Consider the following 21,874-nt stretch of genomic DNA (forward strand, 5'->3'; position numbering starts at 1 on the left):
CAGCCTCATCTCCTATGAACAGAGGCGAGAGGATTTTCAACATCTGGACTGTGGCGAATACCCGCTGTCTCACATCTGGGACTATGGTGAATATCCGCTGTCTCACATTTGGAACTATGATGAACACCCACTGACTCACATCTGGGACTATGGTGAATACCCGCTGTCTCACATCTGGGACTATAGTGAATATCTGCTGTCTCACATCTGGGACTGTGGGGTGAGTAACCACTGTCTCATATCTGGGACTGGGGTGAATACCCACTGTCTCACATCTGGGACTATAGTGAATATCTGCTGTCTCACATCTGGGACTGGGGTGAATACCCGCTGTCTCACATCTGGCAGGACTACCAGGGCTATAATAAATGCCCAAGGAGCGGGGCTGCTAAGCTACAGCAGAGGAGGTCTGGGGTTTTGAATACTTTTTGTCTGTCTCTGGGTTGTGTCATGTGGTGGGATTTGCCTCCCCTGAAACTCTTCTCCTAGACTCTCTCCTGGCCTCCACGAGTCTGCTTCTGGCTTGTCTACTCTTCTCAGTTTCTTTCATATCTTCAGAACAGAATTCTCCAGGATGTTCCTCTGGGCAGTTCTACCCCACAGCTTTACGTGACTCACTTCTGGTCTTGGTCCCCGTGGTCTCTTGTATGCTAATGAGAACATCTGTCTATGAGCAATGCAAACTCTTTCCATCAAAACTGATGGTTTCTTTAGCCCGTCCTTTGCCTTTCTGTTGTCTATATCACTTCCTCTGCCCTGACATGCATTTAATTTTTAGTGCATCTCCCCTAGTCACTCAGCTTTCATGTTTCACCTCCTTACCCTCGGAGACCCTCTTGATTTGCTCCATCTTCAGCGAGACTTTCCTTGCACCCTGTTTTCCTCTTCTTGTTCACTCTGTCCTCTTACTTTCCTCATAATACGCAGAGCGTAGGTTTCCTTACTGGTGCATTTGCCTGCCCATGTTGTATCGGTATGTCCGTCCACTTACTATACACCTTATTAGCTGAGACTATGTCTATTTCATCAGTTTGGCATGATGGTACCCATTGTGGTGCCTGGTCACAGTGGGTCCTCTGTAGCTATCCCTTGGATGAATGGGTGAGCTCAGGAGGAGATTCATTGTGTAGTTCTTCCCTTTAAGAGAGAAGAAACCCACCCTGGGCCTGCTGTCCTAGGTGCTGATGCTGAGACAGCCTTGCAGACTTTGGCTCATATACTAATAAACCAAACATCTAAAATCACAGGAACACTGATCTGAGAGAAACTGAGAGGGTGGATTCTGCAGGATAAGGCTTTTAGGAAAAGAGATGGTTTATGAAAAATTTAAAACTCAAAAGCCTAATTTGATCTGAGCTCAAACTCTACCTCGTGGTGAGCTGGTGTATGACACCATTGATGTCTGTGGCTCACTCTCATTTCATCTGACTGACAGAGTTGATGCCACAGACACAAGAAACTGACCGGGTGTTTTCCTACAGACTTTGACCACTTTCTCAGAAAGCTTTTGTTTCCTAGGGACTGTTCTCATTTCTAGGGTCCTACACTTTCTTCTCCTTTCCAGAGCCAGGAGCCTACAGATTCTATTTTCTTTAAGAACCAAGATTGTTTATTGCATTACCACGTTGCATGATAGGTTATACTTCACCTTTTTCTCCAAGTTTCTTTACCTCAACAGAGTATGAACTGAGGCACAAGTGTATTCTTTGCTGTCTTTGGAGGCCAGAGCTTGGTTTAGCACTGGGTGTAAAGGAGCACTGTATTGGTTACTTTTCTGTTTCTGTGATAAAATATTTTGGTCAAAAGCAGTTTAAGGAATGAGTCTATTTTGGGTTCCAGAGGGCTAGAATCCATAATAGTGAAGTAATCATGACATGCTTAAAGGAGCAGGAGGCTGGCTATGTGGTGGTCCACAGGCTCCGATATTTGAATATGGGGTCCCCAATTGGTGGAACTCTTTGGGAAGGATTAGGAAGCATGGCCTTGTTGGCAGAGGTCTGTTACTGTGAATGGACTTTGAGGTTCTAAAAGTCCATGCCATTCGCAGTGGCCTTCTGCCATGCTCCCCACCGTCATGATCATGGACTCTAACCTTCTGAAACTGTAAGCAAGGCCCTAACAAACTTACCCTTCTATAAATTGACCTGGTCATGATGTCTTTATCACAATAATAGAAAACTAACTAAGATATAGGCTGATCATATTTTCAACTATACACAGGAAGACAGAGAGCTGCATAGATTCAAGGTCGGTTAATTTTGGTGTGTAGGATGGCTTTATTTATTTGATTTTTATAATAAAACTTACAAAATTCTTTTTTAAAAGGAATCAGAAACAGAGAACAGGAAGTCCGATGAAGCCTCAAAGCCCACCCCAGTCACATACTTCTACACCTTTTAACGGCTTCATAACGTCCCCCGAACAGCACCACCAACTGGAGACCAAGTGTGCAAATGCAGGAAGCTGTAGGTACAGTTCTCACTCAAACCACCATAAAAGCCCTCAATAAATGCTCACACGTGAGCAGTGCTGCTGAACCATAGCAAGGAAAATCAGCCTGTTGGCCATAGGTGTGAGGGACAGGGCTGATCCACTGGCTCTCCAAGGAAGCCTAACATCGTACATAGTAGTTTCTCTCTACAGTCATGGTCCCTGGAATGGTGGGCAATTGGTTATCCCAAACAAGAGCAGCAAGAGCCCAGTGGAGGGAAGTGGAGGGATAAGGCTAGGAAGAGGAACTGGCTCCAAGGGATGCTTCAAAGATGAAAGGTACCTTTTATTCTGTTCCAGGATCACTGTTGCAAATTTAAATTGTCTCCTAGACACTGTAAACATCAGAAGAATTATCTCCCCCTCCAGCAGAGAAATGTAAGATTTCAAGAGGACAGCATGCATAACGACACTGTAAAAGGAAACCTCTAAATCGCACTCAACTGTCAGCAACGGCGCATTAAGCATCCTAACGTTTGCAGAGCTGCGGTAATTTGCCTCACATGACTGACTTTACACTGCTCCCAGGAGATAATTTGCCCCTGTTTGCGTACCAAAGGAACAGAGCAAATCCTGTAATATTCTTTCCCCGCATCTTCAGCCAAGAAATTATCTTGGTGGTGAGGATTTTGATGAAAACTTTGCAACAACCATGGGAGCCGAGAGATGGCAAAACCCCAACTCATTCAAAACCCTGCATTCTAGGTAGGAAACTGTTAAAGGAGTTAAAATATCCTATACTGTCTCCTGTTAAATCACAAAACCATGCTGATTTCCAAAAGTCCCTTGTATTATGGATGAGGATTGCCTTTCTTCTAAGGAAGCTACCCTGACTTGGCTCTCCCTTTCCATCTCTTCATGTGTCCATCCATGCCTCCAATACCCACCCAGGCATCCATGCCTCCAGTACCCACCCAGGTATCCATGCTCCAACACCCACCCAGGCATTCATGCTCCAACACCCACCCAGGTATCCATGCCTCCAGCACCCATCTAGGCATCCATGCTCCAACACCCACCCAGGCATCCAGCCTCCCATCCACTTATATGTTCCTCTTCCCGCATCCACAGAGCAGACGTAAGATTTGTGTGCTTGATGTCATTTCTACATGTCCAAAACCCCGTGTGCTCTATGGACTAGTCATTTCTCCTCTCTGTACCTGTGTGCTGTCTATACCGCCTCTTTCTTCTCATCTACAACCAGCCCAGCTGTGACCCTTTCTACCAGCGGTGTTGCTAAAGACTCTCTGCATACCGTCACCTTCTCCTATTCTCTTCTATTGTCTTCTAGACATTTACAATGTGCCCTCCCCTCCCGACCATTCTGTGTTCTTTTTCTTGGGTTTGCTGCTGTCTTAGTTAGGATTTCTATTGATGTGATAAACATCATAGCCAAAACCACCTGGAGGAGGGGTGTTTCACCTTACAACTTCAGTACATCATAAAAGGAAGTCAGGGCAGGAACTCAAGACAAGACCTGGAGGCAGGAATTGAAGCAGAGGCCATTGATAAAATCTGTTTAATGGATTGCTCCATGGGTTGCTCAGCCTACGGTCTTAGGCAACTCAGGACCACCTTCCCAGGGGTGGCTCTGCCCACAGTGGGTGGGCCCACAGTGGGTGGGCCCGCCCTCCCTTCCCACACCGATCATCAATTTAAAGACTTGCCCATGGGTTGGTCACACGAGGCATTTTCTCAGTTGAGAGTCCCTGTCCCCAAACAACTCTCACTGTGCCACAGTCTCGTGAAACCCGTCTGTGCTGCTGCCTTTGTACCTTGGGCTTCTAGAGGCCTCAGCCTTACTCATCGGTATTCTTCAGTTAACATTTTCCCTTAAAATAGCCTCATCTGCTTGCTTATCACTTTCCAGGACGGCCTACAAAGTGTAACTCAGTACATTAGCCAGCCGAGATCTATGGTCTCACTGCTTGGAAGGCTGGAAGCCAAGCTATTTATAAGTGGCACTTTCTTCAGAGTCCATGAGGGTGGCATCCACTCAAAGCCACTTGTTTAGCTTCAGGTAGTTTCTTGGACTTTTGGGTATCCTTTGGCTTGTGGAAGCATCAGGCATATCTCTTCATTCACATGGGGTCTTCCCTCCAAGTGCGGTGTGTACTAATTTTTTATGAAGTCATCAGTTATATGGGATGAGGCCCAGCCCTATGTCTTCACTGTAATTTGGTTGCTTCTTTCTGTCTCAGAAGAAAGTCACATTTTCAGGTTCCGGAGGTTAGGTTTCCAACATGTGCCTGGAAGGAAACAAGAACGGTTCAACTCTTGGCTGTTCCCACAGCTACTCTCATGTGTTACCATGCTAGGGCTCCCACACTTGAGCCCAGACGTGTCTCATGTTGTCCCCCAGTCTTCTTCCTATGGATGAGCTTCATGGCGTGTCTAAGACCACGTTTCAGCATCCTTCCTCAAAGAGGGTCCTCTGAGCTTTATGAATGGTGTTTTGCCGATTTAACTATCTTAGAAAGAAACTAAGGTGTGTGTGCGTGTGTGTGTACCCATGTGGCAAATGGGACACAGCACAGTTGCGTGTGTGTGTGTGTGTGTAACCTTGTGATAAATGGGAGCACAGCACACATGTGTGTATGTACCCACATGGTAAATGGGAGCACAACATAGGTGTGTGTGTGTGTGTGTGTGTGTGTGTACCCACATGGTAAATGAGAGCACAATATAGGTGTGTGTGTTTGTGTGTGTGCCCACATGGGTACAGGTACAGAAGCACAGCACAGGTGTGTGTGTGTGTACCCACATGGTAAATGGGAGCACAACAAGGTGTGTGTGTGTATACCCACATTGTGTAGGTACATGGGGCACAGGACAGGTGTGTGTGTGCGTGTGTGTGTGTATACCCACATGGTAAATGGGAGCACAGCAAAGGTGTGTATGTGTGTGTGTGTGTATACCCACATGGGTGCAGGTGCACAGGGCACAGGACAGGTGTGAAAGTCAGAAGGCAACCTCAGGTGTAGTTTTCATGTGCTCTCCATGTTTGTCTGAAATAGGATTTCTTGTTGGCCTAGAACTTCACCAAGTAAGCCAGGCTCACTGGCTCTTGAGTTTCCAGGGTCTACGTTTCTCTGCACCCCCTTTCATTCTCTAAGACCATAGGAACACACAGCCATGCAAGTGTTTTCCATGGATTCAAAACTCCAAATGCAGGCTCTCAATTATGTAAAGCAAGTACGTTACCACTGAGCCATAGTCCCAGATCTGCCCACAATGGAGATGTGTTTCCCCACATCAATTAACAATGTAATCCTCCACTGCCTTTTGAATGAATTTAAGATGGAAACAGAATGATCATGTTTGGATTCCTGGAAGACTGTTCTGCAATGTGAAAAAATGGACAGACTTAGAATAATTTGGTGGGGCCAACGTCACAAGACAAGTAGTATCCAATGGTCCCACATAGTTGGCTGTAGACCTTGAGACCTATTTTGGGGGGAAAATTGGATTCACTAAGTGGGGAAGAGTCTTGTAGTAGTTAGAGCTGCCACTTTACAAAACTCTAAAATTACCCTGGAGACAGACCTCTGAGCATGCCTGTGGTGGGTTCTCCTGACTACATCTTCAATTGATATGGAAAAACCCATCTTAATTGTGTCAGGTCCGTTCCCCGGGTAAGGGATTCCAGACTATACGACATGAAGAAATTAAGCCAAGTATGCAAGCTTACAGCCACTGTTTGCTTCTTCTGGCTGTGGTTCTGAGTCCCGCTGCTTCAAGCTCCTATTGACTTGACTTCCCTGCCCTGATGGACTGTAACCTGGGACTGGGAGCTGAAACGATCCGTTCTCCTTCAGTTGTCTTTGTCAGTGTGTTTTATCATGGCAACAGGAACCAAAGCTAAGACAGAGTTTGTGGGTGTCAGACAGGGACTTGTCAGACCGGTTGGATTCAAGAGCAATTTCTGCCCACACACCTGGTATGTATGTACAGCTGGCCGTGATGATTATGAATATGGCCCAATGCTGGCTGTCCCGTTGTCCCCAGTAGCAGAGCTGCAATACAGTTCTATTTCTATTGTGTCTCAACTCACAGAAGACCTGCCTGAGCAGCTGCCTTTGCCAGCTTCTGTCCCGCCTTCCTCCTGAGGTGACCGACATGTGTAAACACCATTAGCTCCTCCCTGGCAGGAATGTCTGTCCTTTTCTTCCCCTGCTCATGAAACATAAAAAAGACATAAATATTTTGTGAACTGCTACACAGACTTCTGGCTTGAAAGCCCAGCTCCTAAAGGAGACAGCTTCTGTGGACCATTAGCACTGGCAAGAGACTGTCGTGAATTGGCTCCCGGAGAGAAGCTTTTCCACCCACTTGGCATTTAGCTCACTTTACAAAAATTGCTTCTGTAAATTGGCTTTTCCCCCTCCTGCACCATAACAAAATGAGGGCAAGCGCCTTGCCTTCTTGTTCTTCCCTGCATTTAGCAGAGGGCTAAGGCACAGCCTGGTCCACATTAGGCATAAATCATGTTGGTTACAAGGCCATCACAGAAACAGGCCAGGAGACAAAGGTTTCTCTCGAGCTGAGGTTTGGACTAACAATGAATGACGAGGCTGCATTATTAATGTTCTGTCAAATCTGTCAATCAAGAAATGTGATAGGGCCATTTGGAAAGGAAAGGATTCCAGAAAAGCTCCAGGAATAGATTTGTAAGCAGAGGTTTTCTAGAACCAGCAGTAGGTGCTTCCCACGCTTGGTGGGCAACGGTGGCAATGTAAGAAGGTAGCAGTGATACTGAAGGTGCATAAGAACTGCAGGTCCCTTTAAGAGCCCTGTGTGTGTGAATGAGCAGCCTGGTTTAGGTCACAAGGACATCAAGACTTCAGGGGAGGGGAAACAGAGGCCCAGTCACTATAGAAGAAAGTTGGAGCGTCACCTAACGCACACCAAGCAGGTGATTCACAAAGGCGAGCCTAGTAAGAATCTGGGCCTTACCTATGTTGACAGCTCTTCAATCTCTCATCCTGTCCAAACCCTCCGCTATGCTACCAATGGCTATAATCTAATGCCCAGGCAGAAAAGGTTCTCTGTCATTTTTCCAGAATCACCAGCTTCTCATGTATAGAAGTGGTTTAATAAAACTGATTTGCTGAGCTGGAAACTATACTAGAGAAGATGGGCTTTTTGATTGTGTTTATTTGTGCTTGAGCGGTTAGAGATTCACCATCAGCATCTGTAAAATGGGGATAGTAAAATCAATCCTGCAGTATTTTTAACACCTGGAGATCGTGTGTGTAAAACTTCTTGGCACAAGGAGGTGTTAAGCATATGCGAGGCATTTTATTTTTCTGTCACAGAAATCAGTAGTAGTGCTAAGTCTTTGGTAGTAAAGTCAACTGTAGATACACGAGATGCATCATACTCTAGGCAGAATAAATGAATACTGTTTTAGGCGCAAGATATGTGTGGTCGGAGTATTCTATTGCTTTTTCTCACACATGCAGATTTTAGGCAAAAAAAACAATTAAAATTTTTTTATTGTGCAAGTATCCAAATCTTTCAAATACATATCTTGAAAACCTAGCTTTTTAGTTAGATGTTTAATATTTGAAATAAGATAATCAAGAGATCTTGAAAAACTTAAGCATAAAACATAGAAGACCTACAAGAGTACACTGATAGAAACAGCAGGTATTTTAACAAGGTATTTATTTATGAAATGACTATAATCAACAGCTATAGGAGGTGGAGGGCGTGTAACAAGTACAATGGATAACACTGGGGCAGGGCAAGGCGGTTGTGTTTCTTAGAGAACGAAGTGCTGAGCTGAGAATGTGGCTCACAGTTAAAGCATTGGCTTGCTATGCCCAAGGTCCTGGATTTGATACCCAGCACTGTCTGTGAAATTCAACACAAAGTATTTTTGAGATTTATTTTTAATTACATGTTTGTACATGTGTGCTGGAGTCTTGTGTAGTTATGTGTGGTGGTGCCTGCAGAGGTCAGAAGAGGGTGTTGGGACCTGTGAAGCTGGAGTTACAGGCAGTTGTGAGCTGCCCAGCATTGGTGCTGGGAACTGAACTTGAGTCTTCTCCTAAAGCAGTATGACTTTGAAGCAACTCTCTAGTGTAGTGTGGAGCTGCGGACCTCTTCCCACAGCCCGGCTCATGGCTGCCTGTACAGCTAGCTTTATACGCGAAATAATTACACGGAAACTGTATTCTTTTAAACACTGCTTTGCCCATTAGCTCTAGCCCTTACTGGCTAATTCTCATATCCCAATCAACCCATCTCTAATAATCTGTGTAGCATCAGTCTTACCAGGAAAGATAATTACACGGAAACTGTATTCTTTTAAACACTGCTTTGCCCATTAGCTCTAGCCCTTACTGGCTAATTCTCATATCCCAATCAACCCATCTCTAATAATCTGTGTAGCATCAGTCTTACCAGGAAAGATTCAGCATGTCTGACCTGGCGGCTTGCTTCATCGCGTCTGGCTCTGAGAGGAGCTGCCCTGCCTCTGAGCTTACTTTCTCTTCCTCCCATCATTCTATTCTGTTTACTCCACCCACCTAAAGGCTGGCCAATCAAATGGGCCAAGGCAGTTTCTTTATTAGCCAATGACCTTCCTCCATCACTCTAGCACAGAAATGACTTTTTAATGAAATAAAGCTTTCCACCTAACGTGTTGTTGAATTATTATATTTTGCTGAGAAAAAAGTCATGTAATTATGACTATCAACTAACACAAGTAAAAAGTATAGAATTCTATTTCTGCTTTCTGTGGTTCTTTGTTAACTCTACCATCGTGAAAGAGATCCCAGCTCTTCCAGCCACTGAAAATTGTTTGCCAATCTGAAAGTTTTACAGTCAGCACATTATTTGAAATTTCATCAGAAGAATCCTCCACCTAGTGTTCCAGGTAGACCATGGGCATGCAGGCGATAAATAACATAATCCAAGGGGGTGTGCGGGAAGGAGGTTGGTGCTCCCCGGCACCAGATCTACACAAGGTAGTTGCCTAATAATCTGGGAGAAGATGTTTCCTGATCTGCTCAGAGGGGTGTTTGTGAGACCCAAGTTTTCATTGATTTTTTGTGCCCCTGGGATATCAAGGCAGATGGTAGAGTCCTCGGTTTAGATGGTAATGGTGAATTTGACCTGTTATCATCCACATTATCTTTGTCCACACAGAAACTGCCCTGTTGCTTTGTGTTTCATTCACATTGCTTCCCAAAGACTTCTTTCCTAGTTATTCTTCATCAGCTTGACTTTTCCATTTATCTGAGAACACCACACATCACATTCAAAGTACTCAAACAATTGCCTCACTCAGTCAGCAGCTGAGCCTCTTGTTCCCCTTGGCTTTGAACTCGCTAGAGCAGATCCCCAGGGAACCCCTGCCTAGCACTTCCCAGTCTTTCCTATGAGCTTTTTACAATACCCCACTACCAGCCATGGGAAGTAGACAAGAAATTAGATAATGCAAAGACTTCCTCCCAATTATTTTACTCATAACCTAAAGCTATGAGAATGAAAATCTGGACACTCGCTGTTTTCTGCAGACAGGACAAGCCTCAGGTAATTGAGAAGCAATGAAGTCAGACCCTACAAAGAAAGCTAACACTGTGAGAGATGCTACCAGAGCTGGATCCAGCTGTTCCTGCTTCAGGCATGGCTTAGCTATTCTGCCCCTGGGTTGCTAAACCCTAAAAACTCCCCTTTTTCCTAACCTAAGTTAGGGTGGCTTTCTAATGCATGACGTCAGTGTTCTTGACTTCCACTATTGGTCACTGTTTTCACCTGCTCATTGTTAGTCACTTCCTGTGAACCATGTAATCTGAACAGAAGAGGAAACAGAAGGGTGGAGATTCCCAGGGTTGCAATGGGCTAGGTATCTATACATCAATGTTGCTGAGCCCAGAGTTCTACCTGATCTCCCCAGATACAGGCAGCCTGGGCTTTTAACTACTACCTGCTGTTTTGATCTCAGTTGAGCAGAACTTCCTTTTCAGAAACAGGCAGAGGCAGAAAACCAGGAGTCCCATGCTCTCTAGACTCTTATTGCAGAATCTTAAGAGTTAGGCGTTTGCTGGAAGGCCCCACACTATACACTTTGTGTATTCCAGTATTCAATCTCTTCTAACTAGATAGCCCAACCTTCAACTCAAAACTCTGCCTGCTAGCGTGTTGTCCATTCTCCAAGGCCACTTTTGATGTAGCCACAGAACTTTCCCAGCTCCATGCTTGACGTGAATTCACTCCTTTCTTGGTCCACAGTTCACATAAGGTTATGGCTAATTGGTTGCCTATCCAACTTTAATACTGAGCTGAGAGCTCCAGGTAGGCATGGATTATGTATCCTTCAGTTGTATGACTTTGTCCCTGACACAAACCTACTTAATAATAGATGTTTAATATCCATCTATTGAGCCAAAATGAATTTGGGAGCATGCGGAGTCCCATCACTGCAGATAGAAAAGTATTCTCCAGCCTGGATAGTTTCAAAACATGGCCCCTAATGTCCCTACTACTGTGGCTCATGTCTGGTTTGTGGAGAACTGATGGTAGTTCATCAATTGGAGAATTTTAGTTATTAATTCTTTTTTTTTTTTTTTTTTTTGGCTTTTTCGAGATAGGGTTTCTCTGTGGTTTTTGGAGCCTGTCCTGGAACTAGCTCTTGTAGACCAGGCTGGGTCTCAAACTCACAGAGATCCGCCTGCCTCTGCCTCCCGAGTGCTGGGATTAAAGGCGTGCGCCACCACCACCCGGCTAGTTATTAATTCTAAAAAAAAAAAAAATGAGCCTTAAACTTCATAGCCAGGCTGAGAGACACACTAAAAGTTTGATTCATGATGCAGTCATCTCCAGTTTTGGAAATAAAGAAACCTAACAAATCCCACCTTGACAAGGTGGCCACAGTCAGCATCATCACTGATGTCATGCAAGTAACACACATAACTGATAACAAAAAATGATACCCAGCTCTCCATCATATCTCAAACACATCACCAACATTATGATGAAAAAATCCACAGAGCAAATATCACTTGATGGAAAATCTACAAAATAATTTATAATCACTCCTTAAAACTGTCAAAATTATTTAAAACTAGGGAAAATGAGAAGCCATCGCAGACCACAGGTGACTAAGGAGATGTGGTGAACTGGATGTAACATGGCATCCTAGATGAGACACTGGACTATAAAGGGACATTAGTGATGAAACAAGTGGAATTCAAATGAAGGCTAGAGTCTCGTCAATAGCAGTGCACCAATATTTATCTTGCAATGCTGCCAAAGGCACCATTTGAAGTGGAAGAATCGAGTTGGTTGAAGCTCTTCTTGAGCAGAGTTCCTGCACAGCTGTTCTGGTTACAGACCTGTGGAGTTCATCCTGTGTTGATGAGAAGAGGAATGGGATACGGGGAGGGTGGATCCTGAAGGCTGAGTTTTCATCTATCACATTGGATAAAGACTACAGGTGAAATTGGACTTTAGCAGTCAAACTGGAAGGAAAGGGGGTGAGAGCACGTGTGACACAATGCTTTGCTCCCCTTAAACTAACTGTGGGTCTGTGTGGGCAGTTTTAATTTAGAATGCGAGTTTCTACCCAAGCATCGCCTTCTAATATCACCTCCAGTGAATGAATCTATCAAAGCAAATGTCTATAGAGACCCAGGGCCTCCCTCCATGCATTGTTTTTCCCTTGGGGTTCCTTCACAGAGTAGAAATGAGTTCCTTGAGACTATCAATGGTCATGTGCTTGACTGCCAAGGATTTTGAAGACACTTCTGACTTTTTCTGCTCAGAAGTTCTCAAACTGGTGTGCGCTCTGTCTTCCCAGGTACCTCCAGATCCTCAGTCACTCGATGCAAACCAGGATCCAACTGCCCCAGTTCCCACAGCAGCATCAGCAGGCAGCTGTCCCCTCTAGCTGTCACCGAAGACTCTGCTGCTCCTATTCTTGAACTCCAGAGCCGAGGACCCTCCGGAGTTTGTGGACACAGGGTTGAGAGACAGAGCAGAGCAGGTACGTGTGTGACCTCCTCTTGAGCGGCGGTACACTGTAGCAGCCTTCTAGACAGCCATGGAAATGCTGCCTGGGGCACAGGAGGCAGAAATGTTTCCCAGAGCATAGGAGCAGAGATGGCTTATCAAATGGGAAGAGGAAGAAGTTAGGACATAAGACATGCAATTTATTAGGGATAAACAATGCCATAGAGAACCAAACTCCAAAATCTATTGTTAAAAAGGTTATATCATACACTATCGGTGACCTCTGGTGAAATTTACAAGGTAGTTAGTTCATTTTCTCATCTTCAAGTGCCAAACCCCAGCATCATTTAGCTCAGCTCTAGGATCCAGTGATAACATTCTGTGTCCAGTCTACAGAGAATGAAAACACCAGCCAAATCACACGCTGTGCTTTTGTTCTGGTCAGGACTCCTGGTCCCTGGCACCCATTCAGTCTTCCCAAGTTCCTGTGCGGCAATGAACTGTTCAGCTTTTTCTGCTCACTTAAAACCTTAGTCCTTTGTCTGGTCACCATTCACTAACTCTGGGCTCCTAGAGGGATCTCAGCCACACCCATGAGCTTCCCAGCGAAGCATGACTTTCTAGATGCAACTGGATTCGCCCAGTTGCTGCTAAAGACTCTGTGATTCTGTAGTCTTGGACACGTTATCCCCTGTCTCAAATAATGCTCTAAAGCCCCAAGTTCACACTCGTTTCCTCTCTTCTCAACAAACACCACACATCTACCACCCCAGAAAGGAAACAAACAAGCAAACAGAATAAAGCAAAAGTTCCCTTTGTTCGCCAGTTACCATCATCACAGGATCTTCCCTGGCTAGGGGCTCCCTCCCTGTTTATGGCAGGCACTTCCTTCTCCAGTGCACACCCCCTCCCTGTGCCTCTTCTGCTTGCATCCACAAAGCCTCCTCTATCTGAGCCTTCAAGTGCTGCCAACATACCAATTCTCCTTCAGATTTCAAAACGCAGTAAAGATAACAGCAGAATATTCATTCATAATAACTGGCTAGTTAAAGAAAACAAAAGCATAGAGTTAAGAAACTGTTTTTAAGCCGGGCGGTGGTGGCGCACGCCTTTAATCCCAGCACTCGGGAGGCAGAGGCAGGCGGATCTCTGTGAGTTCGAAACCAGCCTGGTCTACAAGAGCTAGTTCCAGGACAGGCTCCAAAACCACAGAGAAACCCTGTCTCGAAAAACCAAAAAAAAAAAAAAAAAAAAAAAAAAAGAAACTGTTTTTAATGAATAAAAAATGACAGTGTGTGAGATTTATGTGGGGAGTGAGTGAATTTTAAAATGAGGCTGGAGGGAATGAAAAGCCCCTTCTGGAGCCCTCTGAACTTAGGAATAGATTATTTTATATGAATAAAGCCTGGACTGAATGTGTGCTCAGAATAGAAGGACCTCGAGTTCTACTGATTTGCAGCACCCTTCACCCAAGCCTCTATACTGAGTTGGTTCACGTTTCTTTTCTGGCCTCCTGACACAATAGTCTCTCATTCTAACACCTTCATTTATCTTCAATTTTCCCTTCTTCTCTTGGTATAAATCACAGGACATTTGCAGAACTGTTGCCAAGGCAGACCCTATCTGGACATAGTCAAGTGAGCTAGTTAAATGCTGCTTCCTTGCTCACTGCAACGTTTCTGCATTGGGGACGTTTCTCCCAGCCACATTGCTTCTCTACTCTACACAGCCTCATCTCCGTATGAATTAACCCATGTCATCTTGTGTCCTGATGCAAACTCAAGTCTTTCACCTTTGAACTCCTGGGACACAAGGAATGAACAAGATCTGAGTGTCTCCGAAGAGTTTAATCGAATAAATAAGTCAGACAATGACAGTTTACAACTGCAGTTATTCAAAACCCCAAGAATTCAGTACCATTTAGAAGACTAAGAAGTTCCAGAGTGATTTTTATGCTTACATTTATTTTCGGAATTCACTTTCAAAGATTATTCTTAAAAGCCTCCACCCAGGGTGTGAGGGGGAGTCAGTCTGACTTGGCTCACCAGGCAGTAGGAATATGTCCAGGCAAGTTCTGGAAAGGAAAGGCCAGGTGAGAAAAGCCATACCCACCACTGCTTGCACCCCAAGTATAGTCTTGGGTCTCAGTTAAGTTCCTAGAGACATAAAGCATTCTTGCAGCAATTCTGTGTCCCTGCAGGAAGCTACCATGTGGCATCTCAGCTAGGAGGCTGTCCTCCTTGTCAGCTGCTGAGAGGTAAACGAATCTATTTCTAAGTTACTTGTTCTATCGAGAGAAAGGGCAACGGTGGCTGTCAACTCCAGAGAGTTTGGATGATTTTCAGGGGAGAAATGCTCCTGAATTCTCTTGGTAAATGTTAAAATTCAAGAAAGTCTGCTATGTTTTCAGAAACATGGTTGAACAATAATCTGTTATAAGATGGGAAATGACTTTGTATAGTCATGGTTCACTCTGTTCTTGGCCCACACCGGTTTCAGTTTAAGAGTCATCTGTTGTTGTTTGTAAAAGATCCTGGGAGACTATAAAAAACAAGCATGCACTTCTCAGACCTTTCATGTTGGTGGGTACAGGGCAGCTTTGACTCAGATGTGTTCATCCCCCACATAGATTGAAAGAGCAGCTTGGTCTATGGTGGAGTTTCTGTCTTAGTCACAGAGAGGAAGAGAAGACCTGGTAGAGCCCCGGATGTCTCTTGGAGCAGTCACAACATATGACCCTTGGGACTATGCGAGGCCTGCCGCAGGTCTTTAGAAGCTGAGGTGTGGAACCTCCTTAAAGGCAAAGCATGCCTATAATATAACACACACCACATGCATGAGCATCTTTACCTTCTGGGTGGGCTCCAAATCCACACTGGACCCTGTCAAGTAAAGTCTGTAGAGAGGATGAACTCGGGGTGAGGTGCTGGAGGTGGCTCAGCAATTAAGAACAATGGCTGCTGCTCTTCCAGAGGACCTGAGTTCAATTCCCAGCATCCACACTGTAGCTTCCAATTGGCTGACTCTAGTTCCTGGGGATTAGACAGCCTCTTCTAACCTTCACTAGCCCTGCACACACATGGGGCAAAGACATACATTTAACACTTTATATTTATAAAATAAAAATGAGCAAAATCCAGAAATGTAAAAAACAAACCCAAGAGATGAGCTGGAGGCCATTGGTCTCTTCCCATCACGCTGGCCATGCTCACAGGTGCATACGTCTTCTTAAAGGAGCCAACACATGTGACTGCTGTTTTACATCCCACTTCTCCACATCTGTATTCCTTTCCTGTTTCCAGGGGATGATGGGACACAGACTCATCCTGAGAGCAGCGGCCAAGAAAGCAGACTCAAGGCTCGCTGCCTGTCCTGCACGTCTGTGGTCCTGAAGGCCGTCTGGGGACTCTTGATCATTTTCTCAGTGTCATCGTCTTGGGTTGGAACCACACAAATCGTCAAAATTACTTACAAGAATTTTTACTGTCCCTTTTTCATGACATGGTTTTCGACAAACTGGAACATTATGTTTTTCCCAGTCTATTATTCTGGCCATCTAGCCACAGCTCAAGAAAAGCAGTCTCCAATGAAAAAATTCAGGTGGGTTCCATGTTTCATGAACAATAGCAGACGTTTCAAAACATGTGTGATGTAAATGTGTCTATACTCACTGCTTTGGGATATAAAATGACTTTGTTTTGAAGTGAAGAAGCAAGATCTATGGTTGGCAGTGAACAGGAGGAAACAGAATTGGTCCCCTCTGGAAACATTGTGTCTACATGTGGCAGGCATTGAGCTGGTTGGTGCTTTTGTGTCCCTTACCTTAGGTCGTCATCATCGTCATGGTAACAAAAACCTTTCCAGGTGGTATTAATATCCTCATCTTAACCAAGATGAAACAGATTCCCAAAGGCTGAAAATTTGCTCCAAGGTTAGTTGTGTTTAATAGAACCCTGACTTACGTTCAGATTTATTTGTCTCTGAAGGTCATATGTTCAGAATGTTTCAAACTCTAGAGGAAAAAAATCTATATTAATATATCTAATTTCTGTGATATGCACACGTTTTCTTGCTATTTCCAGCTGATGTCTTTGTGGATGAAATGGCCTTGCTTCCTAAGATGGGAGGCTTAGCACGAAGCAACTCAAAGAGATGCCCGTCTCTGTGGTGGGAGCACATGGGCCTCGTCCGTTGCTCAGTAAACATACAGGGTGGTGGCTAGCCTACTAGTTACGTGGTTCTGGTATTTGTCCAGTGCTAAGTCAGCACACACCTCTGGGTGTGCTCGGGAACATGGCAGGGCTAGTATGGACTTTGTACAACACTCCTAGAAGGCAAAAGCAATGTTTGGGTCAGAGTTTCTTTGTGGACTGCGGCAGATCAAGTGTTTGCCTTGCAAACATGAGAATCTGGTTTTTATCCCAGAACAAACAAGAAGGCGATAAAGAAAAATCTAAGTATGGTTGGGCATATTTGTTATCCTAGCACTGGGGAAGTGGAGACAAGAGGAGCCCTTGAGCTCACAGGAAGACCAGCCTACCAAGACCTTGTCTCGAAAGACAAAGTGGTTGGTGACTAAGGAATGACAGCCAAAATTGTTTGTCTTCTGGCCTCTGCATTCACACACACACACACACACACACACACACACACACACACATCCAGAGCTAAGAAACAGCATCAGCAACAAACATGCTCACTGAGGGTCCTCCTTAGATCACAGCAACTCGTCTTCAATAAGATGATAACAGTCCATCATACAGTAGCTCAAACAGCCCCTCTTTATTTCCCCTGTGCTCAACAAGAAAAAAATGACTATTATGATTGGTACATTCTAAGAACAGATTTTAAAACAACTTCCATTTCTTGACACCAGTTTGGAAGTGTGAGGGAATGCCGAAGTCACACTGTGAGCTGGTTTTCTGTATGTAACCACAAACATTCAATTTTAAAGAAACAAAAATTAGACCTGGAGAGGTGGCTCAGCAGTTAAGAGCACGTGTTGCTCTTGCAGAGGACCTGGGTTTGGTTCCCAGCACCCGCGTGGTTGCTCACAGCCATCTGTAACTTCACTTCCAGGGGATCTGATGCCTTCTTTTGACATCTTCGGGCACCAGGCACACACATAGTGTATATGCATATATGCATTCAAAATAATCATACACATAAAATAAAATTTGAAAATCTAAATTTTCAATAAAAAACCAAAAACAACAAATATTCTTGTTTTTGAAGAAAAGTCCTATGATTGTTTGTAGTTGCGAAAATAAATTTTGTATTTTGTTGCCAGTAAAATAGAGGTCATTTTTGGGGTATGATTTTTTTCCCCCAAGACAGAGTTTTTCTGTGCAATCCTGGCTGTCCTGAAACTTGCTCTGTAGACCTGACTGGCCTCAAACTCAGATATCCACCTGCCTCTGTCTCCCAAGCGCTGGGGTTTAAGGTGTGTGCCACCACTGTCTGGCATTTGGGGCATTATTTTTAATGATGGCATTTTTTAAAAAAAGATACCAAGGAAGTGTGATTATCGAACTGTAATTGTCATATTTGAAAACAGTTGTGTGTGCCTAATAATACATGCGCTCTTCTCCAAAGCTCCTGTGTTTTAGATACACATGCGATAAAAACAATTTTAAAAGTTTAGAGGAAGGAGAGCAACTTCAGAGCATGTTAAACAAGCCATAGTGCTTTATCCAAGACGCACTGACGGCAGCTGAACCTCTGCGTGGGGAGTGAGCTGCATCTCTCCACATCCCTCGCCTTGGACCAGCTTTGAGCATTGCTGGGTCTGCACCTGGATAAGATGCCTCCACCTGTTAGTGTAGGTAGGGCGAAGCTGGCAATTTCTGAAACTGAATCAAAAAGTTTTTCCTGTGAGCACTGTCTCCGAGAAGACTGTCCTTTAGCCAGAGCAACGAGAGCTGAACATTGTGAGGAGACATCTTAGCTCTTTGAACTGCTTTCCCTGCAGACTCATTAAGGCCAGCTGCTCAGGAGGCACTCCCAGGGCCTTCAGGGCTGAACAGGGAGAGATGAGTTAGTGTGCGAGACTGAACACAGAATCCTCCCAGAGCGCTGGATATTTTTTTCTCCTGAGCAGTGTGGAAGAATTTCATGTTTTTTTTTTCTTTCTTAACACTAACATCAAAGGAATTTTCAACAAAGTACCAAATCTAGGTGATAAAACATGTCCCCTTAGCAGTGGACTTTGATGAATCCGTTGTTCCAATTAAATACTGCCAGAATTCAAGTGCCCCGGGTGCATTTGAAATTTGCAGAGAAAAAAGTTTTCACTATAGTTTTAACAAGGATGCTTCATTAGTTCAAAAAAAAATCTCTAGAAACAATGAGTTCGATTCGAAGAGACAGCAGTCTCTGATGAAATACAGTTAAAATACCATTTGGCGTACAAAGGGTGCTCAATGCCTAGGTAAGTAGCTGCTGTTACACAGGAGGGCATGATTAGTTTATCACTTCCCCCAGCTTCCAGCTTCATTCCAAGCGAAGCCACCTGTCAATTCCTCTTATGCAGAAATTCTTCTCCCATCTCCCCCGAGGGAGGCACACTGCTCATTGCTTCTTAGTGCACATCCATTCTTTGGATGTTCACATCCTTCCGTACCCGGTGCTTACCCTACACACAGCTTTATGGGTCACCTAGCATTTGGCTATAGAAGGGGTCGGAGGAAGAGTTCTAATATCTACTACAGTAGTTACAGATGGGGCGCTAGGTGGCAGGGAGAGGGAGTGGGTGGAAAAGGAGACCAAGGAGAGGCTGAATACCTGGGGCACGTGACCCAGCTAGAGATGAACAACCTTTGCTAGGAATCAGTCTTGCCGGCCACTTTGCCCAGGAGCCTCTCTCTCCTCACTGTAGAACTGTGTTTCTTTCCTGCCCTCCTGTCTTTCCTTGAGACTCTCATGCTGTGACTCTGGGTAAGAACCATCACAGGGTCAGGGATAATAAGAAAAGAGAAACCGTTTAATAAGAAATGGGTTTTTTCATGGTTTTCCATGAATGTGTAGCTACAAAGGCATCCACTGGTTGCGGATAAAATAATAAACCCGAACTCTCACTCCCTCTTAGTGTGTCTGACCAGGCAGATGTCCTACCCTACCAAGAGCAAACTTTGCGTCTGGTACAGTCCGGAAATGCTGCAGCTTGACGGCAGTACGAAGCTGCCCCTTACTAGCACAAGCGGCTGAGAGCTCTTCGTGTTTCTGTGATACATGAGACTTCAGTGTGCTTTCCCCAAGGCTTTAGCTTTAGGAATTGATTCCCATCGTTAAGGTCGTGTCTCTGTCAAGTTAAAAGTTCCCTTTGGGAAATTCCATTTTCCTTTCATGAAAACTCCCAGCTCACATGAAAGCCAACCCTCATGGGACACAGTGTGTGCCTGCGTGTGTGTGTGTGTGTGTGTGTGTTCCCAAAGTTTGGGAAGTTTGGGCCTTCCTGAACCCCCAGCATCCTTAGCAGCTTGGAAGCAGAGAGCACCATGGGACTCGCCATTCGCGGCTCTGCTCCCAATGCTTAGATCCCTTGTAGCTGTTTCCTTCCTCTCGGAAGCTGGGCGGTGGTGGGGCACACCTTTAATCCCAGTACTCGGGAGGCAGAGGCAGGTGGATCTCTATGAGTTCGAGGAAGGAGTGCTACTTCATTTAGTGAGGCACTCCCCGGCTAGAAATTCCTCGGATCTGCAGGGCAATGATCCCTTTGCAGAAAAGCTGAACTAGTATCTGTAGTGTCTAGAGTCATAGAAAAGCATTCTAGTATAAACATGCTCAAACATTAGCAAATTGTTGCTTTGAGCAAGATATTTATACAACTTTTAAAAATACTGTGTTGGCAAATTATAATTGTCCCATAAATATCGCGTGTTCGTGATTGCAAGTAATGTAAGCTCCCAAAAGGAATCTTTCCAGTCCATGGTAGCAAAGGCACTGCCATCAGACCACTGCTGCCCCTGCCTCTCTACGTCGCTAGCTTGATCATTTCTATTACAATGGCCCCAAAAGATGAGTAGTCAAATTAATCTTAATTCAAACAAACCAAAGATTTCATTGAAGGAAGTGACTATTTTCATATACTAAATTCAAACAAGTCATCCAACATGGACAGTGTTTACTGAACATAAGTACAACCTGAGTTTCAAGCTTTCATTTTAAATTAAAAACACTAAATAATTTAATTTGAATAAATTATCAAGAAATGTTCTTCATTTTTTTCTGCCTTAAGGAAGCTGACAGAACTCTGTCACTGAATAGAGATTTTAGAAAGCAGCAGTGTCTCCAAAATAACCAAATCCCACGGTGTGTGTGGTTTCATAGACACACAAGGAAACTCCTGGTTGACACGATTCCGGGAGCTGGCTGCCGCCCATCCACTCTACAGCTACCATCTTGGTCCTGTTGACGTGTCAAGTTTTGTCCATATCTAGTGACTTCAGTGACAGCAGTGTCTGAGTTTCTCCAGGCTGCTCTGAGCATCTTCAGAAGCAGCGGAATGCCTGGCCATCTCAGAAGACTATGATGGGGTCCTGCTCTGTGCTGAGCAGCTGTGGGCTCTTCTTTCCAAGGACCCCCATGTACTTCCAGAAGCTCCCAGGTGACAGAGCTGGGTTCCGCACATTCTAGAGAGCCCGCGCTGAAGGACCCCAGTGTTTGCGCTCTTGCCTAACAATGGGCATAGAGTCAGCCGGACAAGATAAGCACCTGTGTCTCACCCTCTTTTTCTTTCCTAGGGAATGCAGTCGGATTTTTGGTGAAGATGGCCTGACGCTGAAGCTCTTTCTTAAAAGAACTGCTCCTTTTTCTATTCTATGGACTTTGACAAATTACCTGTATTTACTGGCTTTAAAGAAGCTGACGGCCACTGACGTCTCTGCTCTGTTCTGTTGCAACAAAGCCTTTGTCTTCTTGCTGTCCTGGATTGTGCTGAAAGACAGGTTCATGGGAGTGCGGGTAATGGCACGCTCAATTCCATGCGCATGCGCGGTGCCGCCCTGCTGCCTAAATCTTAACCACCGTGGCTGCTGTCCCGTGGAGTGTCTCTAAAACGTCCCCTACCGATTCTGAGTACAAATTGAAATTTGAAGATGCGTTAGGAAAGCCCCGGCAGTGGCAGCATCGTGAAAGGAGAAAGGGATGTTTCTACTGGGAAGTCAGTTGATCACAACAGTAGTCTGAACCCGACTGAGAAATTCAGTTCCTTAGAATTAACTTAGAATTATTGTCACAATCAATTCCTGTCCTCAGCAAAGAGGGGTATGAGAAAATAAGCCACAGTAAAGATTGGGATTTGCTTTTGTCAATCAGCATATTTTGGAACAACCCCCAACTTGCCCTTACCCAGATGGATCTAATTAATATTGGTGTAAGTAGAAAAGATTACCAAACAGTAATTAAAGTCACTGGTAATGGC

General features: G+C 44.7%; 1 protein-coding gene across 2 annotated transcripts in view; it reads left to right on the forward strand.

The window, feature by feature from the left end:
• Nucleotides 1–21,874, forward strand: part of Slc35f4 (solute carrier family 35 member F4) — a 235,836-nt gene that overhangs the window by 198,697 nt on the left and 15,265 nt on the right. The window contains exons 2-4 of one of the 2 annotated variants that reach the window (XM_057786034.1): nucleotides 12,302–12,487; nucleotides 15,756–16,053; nucleotides 21,195–21,414. In XM_057786034.1, the coding sequence (XP_057642017.1) occupies nucleotides 12,302–12,487; nucleotides 15,756–16,053; nucleotides 21,195–21,414 (704 nt within the window). Of the gene's footprint in view, nucleotides 1–12,301; nucleotides 12,488–15,755; nucleotides 16,054–21,194; nucleotides 21,415–21,874 lie in introns of those variants that run through there. The other variant, XM_057786035.1, reaches the window with a different exon arrangement.

This window comes from Chionomys nivalis, chromosome 12, assembly GCF_950005125.1.
Source record: "Chionomys nivalis chromosome 12, mChiNiv1.1, whole genome shotgun sequence".
Taxonomy (NCBI): domain Eukaryota; kingdom Metazoa; phylum Chordata; class Mammalia; order Rodentia; family Cricetidae; genus Chionomys; species Chionomys nivalis.